This window comes from Bacillus rossius, chromosome 2 (genome assembly GCF_032445375.1).
Source record: "Bacillus rossius redtenbacheri isolate Brsri chromosome 2, Brsri_v3, whole genome shotgun sequence".
NCBI lineage: Eukaryota > Metazoa > Arthropoda > Insecta > Phasmatodea > Bacillidae > Bacillus > Bacillus rossius.
In genome coordinates, this window is record NC_086331.1 from 30,021,599 (window position 1) to 30,037,704 (window position 16,106).

Consider the following 16,106-nt stretch of genomic DNA (forward strand, 5'->3'; position numbering starts at 1 on the left):
CCAAGCTTACAGTTATTTGCGCTAGATTTTTAATTCTGTTGATTTTTTAAGTGACTATCATTCATTGATTAAGAATGGTTTTCAGGGGGTTATAAGCAAAGTTTTTTTACTAAACAATATAGTTATTACTATTATTTCTTTAAGTTTTCAATTAATTTTTGTAACTGAACTGAACTAATGCTCTATTATATGAAAGTGCGTTGTTTTATAACATACACATATTTAACATTTAATTGTATTTGCGTTAGTATTATTTTCTTAACTTCCCTAACTTTTTAATTAACTTAGTGTGTTAACTTTTTTTAATACCTAATGATTTTTTTCCTCTGGTCCCAACAACCCAATAATATAAATTTTGTAAAACGGAAAAGAATGTTGGTTTATTATTTTTAAGCTATAAATATGGTGTCATAAAGTGAATAAATACATTAAAATAAGAAGTTTGCCTTTTTTGTAAAATGGCAAAAAAGTCAAAATTTCGTGGTACACTAACAAACTTGTCAAGAACTTCTTCATTGCTTATTTTAATGTCTCTGCGGATCGATATGCTAGTCCATTAAGCCTACTTTCCGATGTAGTATTTCTTAAGTAAGTCTTCAGTCTTCTTAAACTTGAGAAGCTTGTTTCCACGGTTGCAACAAAACAGGCAGAACTGCGAGTAGTTTCAAGAGTATATAAATGTTAGGGAAGAAAGTCTTGTAGTATTTTTCTAGAGAACTAATGGCTGTTATGGGAAGATTTTCAGTTTTGTCCTGACTCAACTTTTCTTTACACAACATAAATTCACTTTGCACTACCTCTTATGTCACCAGTCATCTTCGTAGAAATTGAAAGCATCTTCCAATGAACTGAAATCTGTTTTGATACAAAATCCTGGAAGGACGTGTTGCAAGGATGCAAGTGTTTCTTTGTGAGATTCAAAGCGTTCCTTCAGTGAATTACAAAAATCATCCAGGTAGGTGCATAAACAGCTCGTCGATAGTATTCTTCTTCTGTTCTGCAAGGGACGTTATTGCGGGCTGTTTGAAGGCGACAAACTTTTGGAATAACTTCATTAATGTCGAGTTTTGCAGCAAATTCCTTTACTTGAGCATACAGGGTTTTAAAGTTGTCGTTAGCATTTACTCTTTGTTTCAACAGCAGATCTAAGACACACAACATTTTCTATGGCTTAAAAAAGATATAGGTTTTTTTTTTTCAAGCTTCTCAGATAAGTTATTAGTAATTGACAGCACCCGACTTAAAAGAAAAAAAATATTGGCAAGAAATTGAAATTGACTGATAGAACTACTTAGAGCATATGCCTTGGATGCTGAGTCACTTGATTCTTCTTCTATTTTCAAAAGAGAGAGAAGGATTGGTTCTAAAATAGCTTTAAATAAAAACACCGAGTCACGCCCTTCCACCCACCTTGTTTCACACATTGAAATAATATTTTTATTTTTATTTTTCTGGTTAACAGTCCGGCATCATTGATTTAAGTATTTCAGTTCTTTTAGCTGAGGTATGGTAGAATCCGAGACTTCTTTGATAACAACCATACAAATTCTTATCGAAGGAATGTTAGTTGCATCCGACAAACACAAATTTAGACTATGTGAAGAAGAATGTGTATATAAGGTTTGTGGTAGTTTTTCTTTGATAGCAACTTGTACCCTCTGAATTTCCCTCTTATCGTGGCAGCACCATCGTGTCCTTGACCTTTCATTTTCTTTAAGTCAAGCTCTAAACTTGACAAGGTCTCTAACACTGGGTTAGCTAAGCCAGCACCAGTAATGTCATAAATGATAACAAAAGTTAGGAAATCTTCTCTAATTTGGTATGATTGGTCTTCAACATACCGTAAAAAAAAAGAAAACTGTTTTATTTGGCTAATGTTAGTGGTTTCATCTGCTAAAACGGAATAAAAAAATAGACTTCCTAACATCTGTCACAAATTGAGATTGGAATAAATGACCAAACATGTTAATTATCTCGTTTTGAACAAAAGAACTTGTGTACATAATCCTCCCACCACTCACTGTTTATTAATTGGTCCTTAAGGTCATCATCTCCACTGTTAGCTCTGTATCTCAGCAGTGATAGAAAATTTCCGTCATTTTTTTCTGGCTCCTTTAAGCCTATTTGTCCACCGTCACGATGACCTCTTACTGCTATTTGCTGCCTTTCGTAAAATCTTATAGTTTGTATTACAGGGATCATTTTTTTTTTAATCCAATCTTCTTTAAACCTTGACTTGATTGATAACACACTCAGTTTTTTTTTGTTAACAATGGATTTTGTGTTTTCACCAATCAAAACTGATGTTTTAATTATATGAGCATTTTTCATGTTTACGAAACATTTCCTTGGCTTTTTTCAAATTACTAAAGGCATGTGTTACTAATGCCCCTGTGACATCTTTGTCCTACACGTTTGGAGTCATAAAATATTACACAATATTTACAAAAAGATCGAGATTTTTCTTCAAAATAAGCCAAACACTCAAATTCTTCTAGCCATTTTATTTGGTTTGAACTAAAACTACTTGAAGTAGAAGGAAATTTGTATACAGGTTGAGGTTTCCAAACATTTTCTACAAGTGAAATTTTTTCTTCATTTGTGAACAAGCAAACGGAATTTATTTGATAATAGTTTCCAATATCATAGATACTTTTTATAACTTGTTTGAAGTCCCCCGCAACTGGTTCTGGATCAACGGTACTGGTATTTGTGATACCGAAAGAAACATTGTTACTGGCACAGTCAACTTCAGCACTGTCACTAACAGTGCTGTCCCTAACACTGTTACTAAAACACTTGGTTTCTTTGTAAAAAAGTTTTGAATAGAGGCATGTCTCTTCATTATGAATATAGTTGACTAAACAACAAATTAAAATTCCATAACAGCAAAATGCAGATGATCGCAGATACACGGCTGTATAAAATACTCACTAACTCAATAAACAGAGCTACAGATAAAATAAATTTACAGACAAGCAAAGAAACAGTTAACCTGTTAACATAATTCCCGACAATTTACTAAATGCATATCTGCCATGATGTCACTAGCGCAATCCTAGTACACACCAGGTAAACTAGCCCAGAAAGTCTGCCTTTACTCTCCAGAGCTACTCCTGACATGCGGAATGACGTAATGGTATAAATGTTGGCTGAACACTTGTGGGTCATTGGGAATAAATACACAGTGAAGAAAATTAATAGCTACTAAGAAAAGGGCACAATATTGTTTGTTGATTTATTTAATGCTACACAAATGGCATTGCCATCGTGCGCGCACAGAAATAAAAATTCACAAAAAAAAGAGCTACTTGAAATTTATTACCACGCTACTTCAAATCACGAAATCACGCCATAGTTGGTGCAGTTACTTCAAAACCGTGTAAATTGAACAGCGTTAATTCGAGAGACAGGTTTACTTATTACTTAATTTTTTTTTGTTTTAGAGCGGGCTCTGGACTCCCCCCCTTTTTTTTGTCTGTTGCCAATATGATAAAGTATAATGTTCATACCATTCTCCCACACATTTACACACACATTCGTAGAGTAGGTAAGCCGCAAAGTGATCTTCCAGGGATGTTTCTCCAGCCTGTGTTTGAAGGTTGCTAGGATATTAGAATGCTTTGTCACCTGGTCCAGTTTGTTCCAGAGCCTGCTGCTTGTAGCTGCAAAAGATCCTGATAAGTTTTTGGATGAATGTTAGGGGATTGCCAGCATAGGGTTGTTTGTGGATTGTGTCTCATGACTACATTAACTGTGTAGATAATTTAAATCGGCCGACAGCAAGGGGATCCCTGCTGCAGTGCATTATAAGTAAGAATCAGTGTGTTCTTTTTTAATCTTTTAGTGAGTGTCAACCATTTTAACTGCTGATGGCACTGAGTTAGATGGTCTCATGATTTAAGGTTGAAAATAAATCTTACACAATAGTTTTGGAGCTTCTGAAGCCACTTTGCCAGTTTATCTGACATATCAGGAAAGAAACATTGCAGTAATAAAAGTGAGGGATAATTAAGGTCTGATTTTGATATTGGCAGAGAGAACATTTTTTAATTGTCGTAAGCAATGCATGGAGAACTGGACTTTCTTGCTAATTTGCATTACCTGCTCCTTCCAAGTTAAGGTTGAGTTTATCCGAACTCCCGGTTTCTTACCACGTTGAGAACTAAATATAAACTCCTCCAAGCAATAAGTTATTGTGTTTGTTAGAAATTGCTTTATATATCATAAGAGCAGAACCAATTATTATGGCCTGTGTTTTATCAATATTCAACATGGGGTTATTAACACTTGTCCATCTCGAAATGGAAGCGTGATCATAATTAACATAATTAATTGACTGATTAATATCAGTTGCTTTGGTATGAAGATATATCTGTACATATTCAGCATGTGATTTTGGCAATTTTTAAGGCATTTAGGTAAGTCATTAATAAATATAGCAAATAAAAGTGGACCAAGAATCGAACCCTGAGGGACACCCGCAGTTATTGGGAGCCACGTGGACACTTCTTTATCAAGAAATATATGTTAGTAATGACCACTCAGATAGGATTTGAACCAAATACAAACACTATGAGAGAAGTTGTAGAGAATTGAAATTTTTCTTAGTAAAAGGGCATGGTCTACCGAATCGAAAGCTTTACTAAGGTCAAGCAGCATTGAAATTGTTAGTTTCTGCCTATGTACAGCTTGACGGGTGCTATCCATAACATTTATTATGGAAGTACATAGTAGAACTGTGACCAGATCTGAAGCCTGACTGAAAAATATCTAAAAATATTTCCTTTCGATAGGTATGTATATGTTTGCTGGTGCACCAGGTGTTCAAAGGCATTGGAAACAACAGGCAGGATGCTTATAGTGCAAAAATCTTTAGTTGACTCTGGAAATTTAATTTTTGGAATTGGTTTTATATAGGAGTATTTCCATATTGTCGGAAGTTGACCTGTAAGTGACACATTAAAAATGTGCTCCAACACAGGACTACAAATCGTGAAATTATTTCCAGCAATTTAATGGATATTTTGTCATTACCAACCGCTCTACTTTTTGTGTGTCGTGGGGCCTTCACATCATCTAAGCATGATACTGGGTAAAAAAAACTTCTAGTCAGAAAGCTGTGAGAAGTTAAGTACCTACAAATGTGTCAGTGGATTCAGATCCACAGATGTTCAAAGTATCTGAATGTTGGTTGACAAAGAATGAATTTAGTATATTGGCTGTAAGATTATGACTTTTATGATCAGAACATTTTGGCGGGATTATACCTGTAGTTCTCAGACCAGACCACATTTTCTTAGGGTCTAAAGGTGACTCATAAATTCCATAGATATGCTTTCGCTTTGCAGTTCTTATAGCTTGGGTACACTGGTTCCTGAATTTCCTGTAATTTTCAAATGTTAGATCCTTTAGAGCCGAGTTGTGTTTCTTTTCTGTTCTGAAAATTTGGAATGCATGATCTCATCTTGCCATTAATCTACGAATGTCAGGTGTCATCCACGGAGAGGGGGGGGGGGGACGCGTTATACATTTATGAACAACAGCTGCATGGTGGTCAAAAAACTAATTATTTCTTTAAAACCAATTATTTTTCATCAGTGGTTCTGCATGGTTTAATATCATGCCATTGAGTATTAGCAGCCTCGTCTTTAACGTCATCGGTATTAATGTTTCTTAAGCTCCTGTAAGTTATGATACTTGGAGAGAATTTAAGTAGGTACTTTTAAAGAATAGGTTATAAATATGAGATCATGGTGAGAAAGTCCAGTGCCTGCAAGTTTTCAGTGGTTTAAAACCCTTTCCATGTTAGACGTTATGATTAGTCGATCCATGTAGTACTAATAGTTCAGTATGGTGAGTAGGTGAATGTTGGCAAATATTAAGGTTGAAAGATGCAAGCATAGTTTTCAGATAGCACGTATGGCTAGATTCGTGAATAAAGTTAGTGCTGAAATCACCCAATATTATGAAATGTTCATATGCCGAGACAACTGAGATAAGAGCTGTTTCAAGTTCTTCTCTATAATTAACTTTTGGTGGTTTGTAAACATAACATAACAAGACTTTCGGGCTGCTAACAGTAGCCTCTAGGAATAGGTACTTAGGCCCAGACGCACTCTCGGGTAGGGAGGTTGAGACAGTTTTAATTTTAATGTTACGAACAAATATTGCCAATCCTCCACCTAATAAGCGTATAACCATCTAGAGATATAAGGCTAACTACAAGAGAGTAGAGGAGACATTCAGATATGTGAATGGTGTGAAGTGACATAGGATAAAATATCACGGAACTCGTCAATATGCCCAAGGAGGGACTGTGCGTTAACGTGACCAACAATAAATGTGCGTGGGAAGCGGTTCACTTAGAGTCTGAGTTGACAGCCGGTAGAAAGCGCAAACTCAGGAGGGAAAGCAAGGGCAGGAGTTATAGCAGGGGGTGGCCTAGGGTCGCAGTTGTCTCCAGGGAAGAAGGCTCTATGCGACCAAGGGCACGAGACCAGGCAGACAAGGTTACGAGCATATATATATACATATATATCGGCATGACACTAGTAGTTCTATAACCAACCAACTACTCACCATGATCACTCTGTGGGTCGACTTCCATGACGAAACACGCACACGCACGCATACGCCAAAAACAATACAAGAAAACACATGACACACTTAACATAAATTAAAACTTTATGAAGACTTGTGAAAGAAGTTAAAGAAGTCCTTTAAGTTATTAGAGTGGACGTTTAATTCTGCTGAACTCTCTTGAGCTCCTCTGAAGTCGAGATATGCAGGTGACGTGAGTCAGTCTTAGTAACTATTTTACCATCTACTGTCCACACATTCTTGAGTTCATGCTTAGCAATAGCAGAATCAAGCACCGCCAGGCGTTCGGATTTTTAGATCTTCACGAAGTGTGATGCCAGAGATTTTCAGAAGCTGTTTCGCACTGAACACTTCACTGCGTTTGGGATAAGACATAAACTTAACAATTATTGGCCGGGGTTTTCCACTGTTTTTTGCACCAACACGGTGGCTTCTGTCAATGTCTCCGATCAAATTATAATTTGAGTTTCTTGTGCAACTTATCGTGAATGAACCCATCAGTGTCCTCACTCTCAGTTTCAGGAACTCCAAACACTCTCAGGTTTGAATGCCTTTGGTACTGCTCCAATTTGTCCTTGGCCAGTACTACCTGCTTCTACATTCTTTCAAGTTTTTCCTCCAGAGATATGAAGTCCTCCCACAGATTCTTTGTTTCCTAAACATCGAACGCCATAGTGTCCTTCAACTCCTGAAATACTGCCTCAGTAACTGTGCAAGTGATGGATGCAACACTGAGGCTTACAATGTCCTTCAAGTTGAGGAGATCTTTAATTTTCTCTTGCACTAAGAGCTCCAGTTGGCCCAGGTGGACTTGCTTCACAGCCATGGCGAGGAGTCGAGAAAAACACTGCTTGCGGGATATTGAAAAATGTTATTTAAGGGAGTAACACCAGTACTGTTGGACTTCACTAGAACTACACTTACGCAGTATCATAGACCCTACCACATACGATAAGTAAAATTAACTTGCCTGCAGAAATACAGCTACAAATCACAAAAGATGCTGCAGCAAAATACAGTCGCATAGTTACTGTCTGCCTAGCCCCGACCAACAGGTGTTAAATCGTCCGCCTCTGTATTTACTTCATTTTATTTGTTGAATTGTCGCAAGATACCAACGATCCGTAACGTATCAAGTGAAGAAGTGATTGGACAGCGGGACTACCTTTGCTAAGGCACTCATGTAGTCCAACTGACCAATCACATCACGTTACCCTTTTCAAGGTCAATTTCACAAAGCCAGTATGTACAACTAATGTTCCATGAATTTATGGATTGACATTTTACACAAATGTGTTGTTTTTTCTGTTTGGCTACAGAAGTATTACGGCAAACATTCTTCTACATTGCTACCTAGTCACGTGCATATTTGCTGGGTTTTCTACTTAAAAATATTCTTAGAAACTGATGAAAAACAATGTCTCACAACTGTGCCATTGCCTATGGGATTACCTTACCCTGTTGCAGCACCGGATAAATATTCTCAGTTTCTAAACTATTAAGGAAGTAGGTAGTACCTAATAAACAATGGTAATACTGGAAAAATGTGAAAAACAGTAGAATAAAAAAATGCATTAAACCTTATGTTACACTATCCAAACAACTTTAAATATTAGTTAAGGTATTTTTAGGATAAACAAAATAAATATATTTAAGTGTTGATGCATTACAATTGATAAAACATTATTATTAAATTATAACCTTTAATAGAATACGTACCTGTACTAGCAGTCGAACGTAAATTTTTCCGATAAAGTTTGGTGGTTTCCGTGGGGGTATAGGTTAAATAACATTACATAATTAATAATTATCTACTATGCATGGTTATGCATCAGAATTCATAGCAACTATAAATGTGGTATCAGTATGTCTGAAAAATATGACGATGCATCAGATAAAATAGATGGTTTGAACTGTAATATTGCTTTTAATTTTGTTTAAAATGTAGCATTGACTCAAATCCAGAAATGTAAGGATATAAATGTGGTAAATCCTAGTAAAATTTGTTAGTAGACATTTTGTTACTGTTTCAATATGGAAATTTTCCTTTAGTAAGCAAGTCAAAGGTATATTTTTATGTGTTGCGTGGTTCTGTACATAGGATCCAAGGTTTTAGTGGGCCCATTTGAGTTATGTGGGGGTTGTGATTGAACCAGGGGGTAACTGGCCTCTGATACTTCTATCGACATTGAAGATTAGAGATGAGGAGAGGTGGTATTATGAGAATGAGAATGGAGCATTGACAGAATGAAATGGCGGGGTAAAACAAGAGTGGCCCGAGAATATTCACAGGCTCACTGTAACGTCTGCCACATTTCCCACTTGTGACAAATCCAAGTTAAATACCTCTTGGAATCCAACCTGAATAGCCTTGGTGGAAGGCAGGTGATCTGACCATCCAACCACCGTGGCCCCAACAGTAAAGGATTTTTCACAAGATTAGTTTACCAAAAGGAATCAAAGCATTTTTTTAGCATTCTGTATCTGGTAGGCATAAAAGAAATGATAGATTTAAAATAAAACCTTGTAAACTTTGCCTTACTGCTATCAATCTTCGAGAAGACACCCTTTGCTTCCAGCAAATTGAATACATAGTCATGTGTTAATTCTAGTGAGATGTCACTTCTTTCCAGTGCTGCAATACTTTCATTTAATCCTAGTTCTGGTACAGTTGCATTGTAAAGTGTAACGGGAATCTGCAACAACAACATAAATAGTTTATAATGAACATTTTTGAGCCTCTTTATCCATTGGAATTAGGGAAACCTTTTAAGCCAGATTTCTTGGAGAAGTTTCTGAGTATTTTTATTTGTCTTCAAGGAAAATAAACTGCCTGACATCATATGGTCTGGGACCTTATTTAAAGGAAAATATTTAGAAGAAGTACTGTAGTCACCTTGCTACACAATTCAGTATAAAACCACTAATTATGCTGCGAAATAAGTAGAGGTCTGCGCGTATTCGAAAAACATTTTATATTCATGAATAACTAGATATTTGATTCAACATTTCAAATCTAATAATTGTGGGGACTGAGCCACAAAAACAAAATTTAACAAAAAACTATAACATTTATTAAGATTTATTTAGACATGTATATTTGTTTTCTGTATCATAATATATACAAACATTATTTTTATATATAAAAATAATCTGTTAATAAAATAAAAAATAATTAAAAATAATTTTAATGTATATGATAAATTTGATTTATAAAACTATTTTCAAAAACAAAAAAATTAATGGATTAAGAAATTGCATTGCCACGTTTTTTATTTTCTTGCAATTAACATTACACTATGGTTTTACATACACCTATCCCTCACTTAGCACGTTTATTCTTTCTTAAAAATGCTCGTGTTATTCGAAATTGCGTATTCTGAAGCATTAGTTACCATAAATAGCAAGGAAGGCTAATTTAATTAATGTGTTCCAAAAAAGTTGTGTAGGAAAATATACTTTAAGTATATAATTGCGTTGAATAACACTCAACTATAAATATGTCACACCATTTATCTTTATATGCCTCCCATCAAACCTTGTATGACAAATACATTAAATAAATTAAAGTGCTTATTCACGTATCAACACCTGGTTCACACCACTCCTGTCAGGCCAATGATTATTTTTTTTCATTGCGACATTCATTTAACAACCTTTTTCACATGAATCATCTGTTCATTTCTGTTCCGGTATCTAATGTCAAATATATTCCCGCTAGTACAACCAACAGCATCAGTAAGAGTCCTTATTTGGTAAGAGTCCTTATTTCGTACGATTGTGCGCACATTTGACTTGCTTAAAACTAAAGTGCGACCAACATAAGCGTGGCCTTCATGACAATCTGCGCACCGTAATACGTATAGTTTTGTCTCAAATACTTGAACACGATGCATTATGAGTGATCAAGCACGTACAGTTACCGGCAGCTGAATGGGCAGACGTTGCTTTTGTTTGAATGAATTCCGTGCTACTGGCTAGACTGAGTTGACGGCCCGTTTGTGGCAAGGTGACAACGGTACGAAAAAACATTTGATCCTTTACACTTCATAGCCGCAATTTAACTTGCCATAGCTGATGTTTGTACAACAGCCGATAGCGTAGACAGACCTGCGCGCGCATCTCTTCCCCCCTTGTATGGCTAACTGTATCCCACGGCACATCTGTTGTTTACAGAAGTTGAAACAGACTTCGTGGCGTCGTGCTCGACTTTTTTTTTTTTTTTTGCCTGCCGAGATTTCGTGCTAACTGAAATTTACAGAAGTACTATTCAAGACTGGGGCAGTAAAATTCACATCGCGCTAAATGAATCCGCGCAATCTGAAGACGTGCTAAGTGAGGGATAGGTGTATATTCTTTTTCATAAGTTTTTCGTGAACATCTATAAAGCGTAAAAAATATTTTCACTGTGTTCTAATTAAATTCAAAAATACTCTGTATTCGTTAATAATTTGATGTTCAATTCACAATTTGACTCATAAAAAAAACAGGATTCACAGAAGTTTAAAAAAAAAGGGGGGGGGGGGTTTGTCTGTAAAGTCGGTTTACGGGCGATAATTTTACGTGATAACGTCATAAGAAAACATTGATGAAAAATGGCATACTTTTGAATTTTCAAATATTAGGTATTTACAGTTTTTTGCAAATTTAATTCAAATAATTTGTTTAAATATAATTACGAACAATTAGTTATCCTGTTTGATATTATAAAAGATTTTCTCGCACGGTGGTTGGCCGGTTCTTGCACGCTCGGCTCAGGTGGAACGTGACAATTTTTCGTGCGTGCAACCGGCGTTCCATCGATTTATAAGACGTTATCACGTCAATAAAAGTTTTAATTAATGGTTCAATATTAGCCAAATTTGAGCAATCAAGTAGTCAGTCAAGTCCACATTATTCTTAAGCAAAGATCTTGTAGGCATATTAACGTAGCTGTTGACAATGTTTGACTACCAAGCCAGTTATTGCTAGTTATTGGTTTAGATGGGCCAAATATAAACATGGTTCATGAATAAAAAACCTAAAAATCCATGTGCATGTCTGATTCACGCAGTTTATAATGCTTTCCAAAAATATCTATGTAAAATTGGGATCAATGGTGAAGATTTAGTCATTGATGTAAAATATATTTCAAATACTGGCCCTCCAGTTGACAGGACTATTCCCAATCCAGTCACAGCTGGAATTTCTTGGACATAAGCAAAAACTAGGCTTAAAATAATAGTTGCAAATATTTTTGCTAACCAGGACAAATTTATACTTTATAGCTATAACAAATGTAATATCTAAAATCAATTTCTACTAATTAAATATTTAAAATGAAGAAATAATAGTCACTATTGGTGTTTTTATTTTGGTTTTCGGCACGTATTTAAACTAAACTATTTTCAAGGTCATGGTTATGAGCCTGATTGAGTTGCTGTGACTCATACCATTATTTTAAAATTTTCCTAGGAATTAGGTTATAAAATTCAAATTTGCTTTTGTAAATTTGATAAAATAACTGTAGTGTTTTAAGGATTCTCAAGGGTGAATTAAAAATTCTGTGGTCTACCTTGACTAAAGATTAGTGTGTGTACTGCAGACAACTACCCCGTCATAACAATGATAAGTCATAGAGTACATAGGCATTAACTGGTAGACGGGCTTAAACAAGAGTATTCTTAAATTACTGTAATCCGCAAAATCCTGGGGTAGATAGCGCATTTTTCATTTACAGCGTTCGTAAATTCTTCTGTTAATCTAAAAATGTGCGATAAAAATGTTCAGCGTTTTTCTCACAAGATGATTAAAATTGAACCATAAATTTTATACAACAGATAAGTCTGCAATGTTGCATGATTGCCGGCACTAGGGGAATATTCTGTTTATGGTTACAAAATGGAGCAAAGGCATAGTTTTTTTAAAGTATGAATTGTGTAATGTTTATTATTTGCTGTACTTTCCTTGTATTAGATATCTTATTATCTTTCTCTCACTTTCCACATATATAAAGGTAAGCCCTGTCTTGGAAGCTTTAATACATCTGAACTTATTTTAATTATTTTACAGGCTGGATTAGTAATAATTTCTTACAATACTAAAAACTAATTTTAACAGTTACACAGAATTGTAAAGGTTAGAACTTTATGCTGTCTATTAATGCACAGAAATTCTTAAGGTGATGGTACCACGAAGATTATAATGGTCTCATACCACTTAGTACTAACTCAGTGTTCAATAAAAATCAGTAGCGCCAAATTTGAGCATATAACATGCTGGTTTTTCAAACTAGTTTTTATCAGTGCTGGAATGATTTTTTTAAAAGTTAGGCCTATGTCACATTGTATCTGGGCTATTATTTGTCAATGATCAATGACATTCTTCCTGTCTTTAGGATGACAAACACTGTATGTGGCATGTGGCATACTAGGTATTGGTCAGTGTGCAACATACTACAAAATTATTTTCAGCATGGTTTGTTACCATTTTTGACCTTTATAGGTTCACACTTGCATTGCACTCGGATAATGACACTCGCAGGATGCTAATTGAAATGACAATACTTACATGATGTTAACACACTAGGTGCTCACACGCAATGCTTTACTGCCATGTTAATTTTAATGTACGTTCTTCTATTGCCTAAAAAAAAACTAAAAATTTAATGAACAACAGGCCGGCCGGTTAAAACCCAGATGTCTAAACAAACTTACTCAGACCTTGCAACTAACAGAGTTCCTAGCTACCAAAAAGACAGTAAAAGTGGCATAAACATTAAGATAGTAGTCATTTTTGGTAAAAAAAATATTAGTTTAAATTTATGTATACTGACACATCATTGCCACCAAACTTCAAATATAAGATCATGCTTTACACAAATACTATGAAAATATTGCTGAAATGTTGTTACTTTCCTGGTTTTACATAGCTTTTCTAAATTGCGTAATGGGCAAGAAAGTTTTTTTTTGTGCTGGGGTGAAGGCAACAAATAGGCCATATACTGAAACATACAGGAGTAAAGAACATTGTTATATAAAATAGTCGAGACAGTATGATTCAATTACCTAGGTGCTCTCCTACTAACAAAATGCTTATTATCTTTCTAAGAACAGCATAGGATTTATAAACCATTTTTATATATAAGTTAGTAGGGGTGTATACTTTTTTAAATAGGTAAGACTAGTGTGTGCTAATGGTGTAGAGAAATATAAATTTATATTGCTAATCAAATGATACATATAATTTTAGTTCATGCGTAATACTTTTCTCCTGAAATCGTATCACCATTAAAGTTCATAACATTTATAATGTATTTACAACCTTGAAATGCAACAAATGTATTTCCTTTTTTCAGCTGTGTGCAGTTTGTCATGTGTTGGAGGTTTTGAACCAGAATAAAAAAAGGTGCACTAGTCGAGACAAGTAAGGGTACTTTGCGTATTTGTGCCTGAAGTGCCTGAAATGTGGCGAACACTGACAGCTTCTGTAGCCTTCTTGTTCGTGCAGCAGCTGCAGCAGCCGCAGCAGCAGCAGAACAGGTATCTGTTGAAGTGTTTCCTGAAGGAGTCGCTCATGAAGTAGAGCACGACGGGGCTGACGCAAGCGTGGACGTGCTTGACGCACATGGCGATCTCGGCGAAGAAGAACCACGGCTCGGTGTCGGCCGGCGTGTAGTCGTCGTAGTTGCGGAAGTACACGAGGATCCACACCTTGTGCACGTAGTAGGGCAGGTTGAACACCAGGAAGGTGAGCACGAGCGCCAATAGCAGCAGCGCAGACTTCTCGCGCTGCCGGATGCGCGCGCGGTGGCCGGCGCGCTCGCCCGGGATGTTGGCGACGCTGCGCGAGATCTCGCGCGACGTGAGCACGTGGAAGACGGTGATGAGCGCCGCCGGCACGGCGAACAGCGCCACCAGCTCGATCAGGATGACGCAGAAGGTGAAGCTGTCGCCGTCCTCCGAGTACTTGACGCGCACGCAGCTGTCGTCGATCTCGCGCGCGTTCAGGCCGAAGGGCAGCGCGAGCGCGCACGCGGCCGTCCAGATGACGGCGATCACCACGAAGGTGACCTGGCCGTCGGAGGCGCTGGCGCCGGCGCCGGGCCGCGCGCGCTGCAGGAAGTGGCGCGTCGTGTAGTAGCGCTCTGCGCTCAGCGCCGTGAACGTGAACACCGACACCGCGAACAGGCTCACGTTCAGGAAGTTGACGATCTTGCAGAGGGTGTTGCCGAACAGCCACATCTGCGTGTACACGTCGGAGGTGAACAGCGGCAGGAAGGTGGTTATGAGCACCAGGTCGGCTATGGCCAGGTTTGCGATGTAGGCGTTGGGCATCGTGCGCATGCTCTTCTCGCGCACCAGGATCAGCAGCAAAGTGCCGTTCAGCACCACCCCGGCCGCTAGCAGCAGTATGTTGAACGTCACACATATCACCATCACCCTGCAACAATGTCACGTGCTGTGTAGTCAGTTCGTAGAAGCTATTCGTGTGTATACAAGGTGGCGAACAGTAGTGAGCAAATTTGAATTTCCCGCACATTCGGGTGACGATTGATTACCTCTGTGTGCATTGCATCGTTGCCGCTGAAGCATTCTGATGCACGGTGTGGTCAAACGGTGCGTGTTAGGCCGTTTCTTTATTTGATCATACTTTCCAATAAAAATCCACTGACGCGTAAAATTGTTTCTTGTTAATAGGGCGAATAATTCCATAGCAAGGAACACTTTCCCGGTGTTGTAGTTTAATTCAAATTGGTTTTAAATAATTTACACCAGCAACGTTTTTAAAACAGATTTTTAAGGATGGATTTAACCCTTAGGATTCTTCAGAGCCGGTTTTACGACGTCTCGTTAAATCTGAAAGATAGCTAACTAACAGTTAAGCTGAACCCCGCCCCGGTTGAAAAACTAATGTTGTTTTACGACTCACATTTAGGGCTTGTGGTGTAATATTGGATGTGTTGGTAATAAAATGAACTAGAATTTCGTAACAAGTTTTTTTTGCAAGTCATCTCTCTCCTGAAGTCTGACAGTCAGCTCTTAGTTTGAATTTTGTGTTATATTGTGAATTCTGAATGGGAATTATGACGTCTGCAACAAATAATGTGTCTTAAACTTTATCTGGCAACATAATTACCTAAATAAAATGAAATATAAAACTACTTTGACATCTTTCTTTGAATTAAACAAAATTACAGTTTAAGACGCATAATCATGTCTGTTTTCTTGTTTTCAACGATACTCTTTGTATTGCCAAGCACGATCGATCTCGGTTAGGATATGATAGGGTAATTTAAGACAAAGCAAACGGGAATAAGTGTCTACACATAAGAATGATAGAGATTGAGAAAACAGGTTTCCGTTACAGAAGTATTCTTTTCTGACATATTGATTCTTTAATAATCCATTGACGTAGACCCTGCCTCGGGAAACTACATGTCGATTTCCATTTCACTGGTGTGGGTTTTATTGGTGTGCCGTTTTCATTTTAATGATATTATCCACACGTGTTACTTGCATTGC

General features: G+C 37.0%; 1 protein-coding gene across 1 annotated transcript; it reads right to left on the reverse strand.

Annotated features, from left to right (window-relative positions):
* Positions 1-13,994: 13,994 nt before the first annotated feature.
* On the reverse strand, positions 13,995-15,020 carry LOC134528871 (neuropeptide CCHamide-1 receptor-like). Its single transcript, XM_063362536.1, has one exon. It carries the CDS (start codon positions 15,018-15,020, stop codon positions 13,995-13,997), a length of 1,026 nt encoding a protein of 341 aa, XP_063218606.1.
* Positions 15,021-16,106: the final 1,086 nt, after the last annotated feature.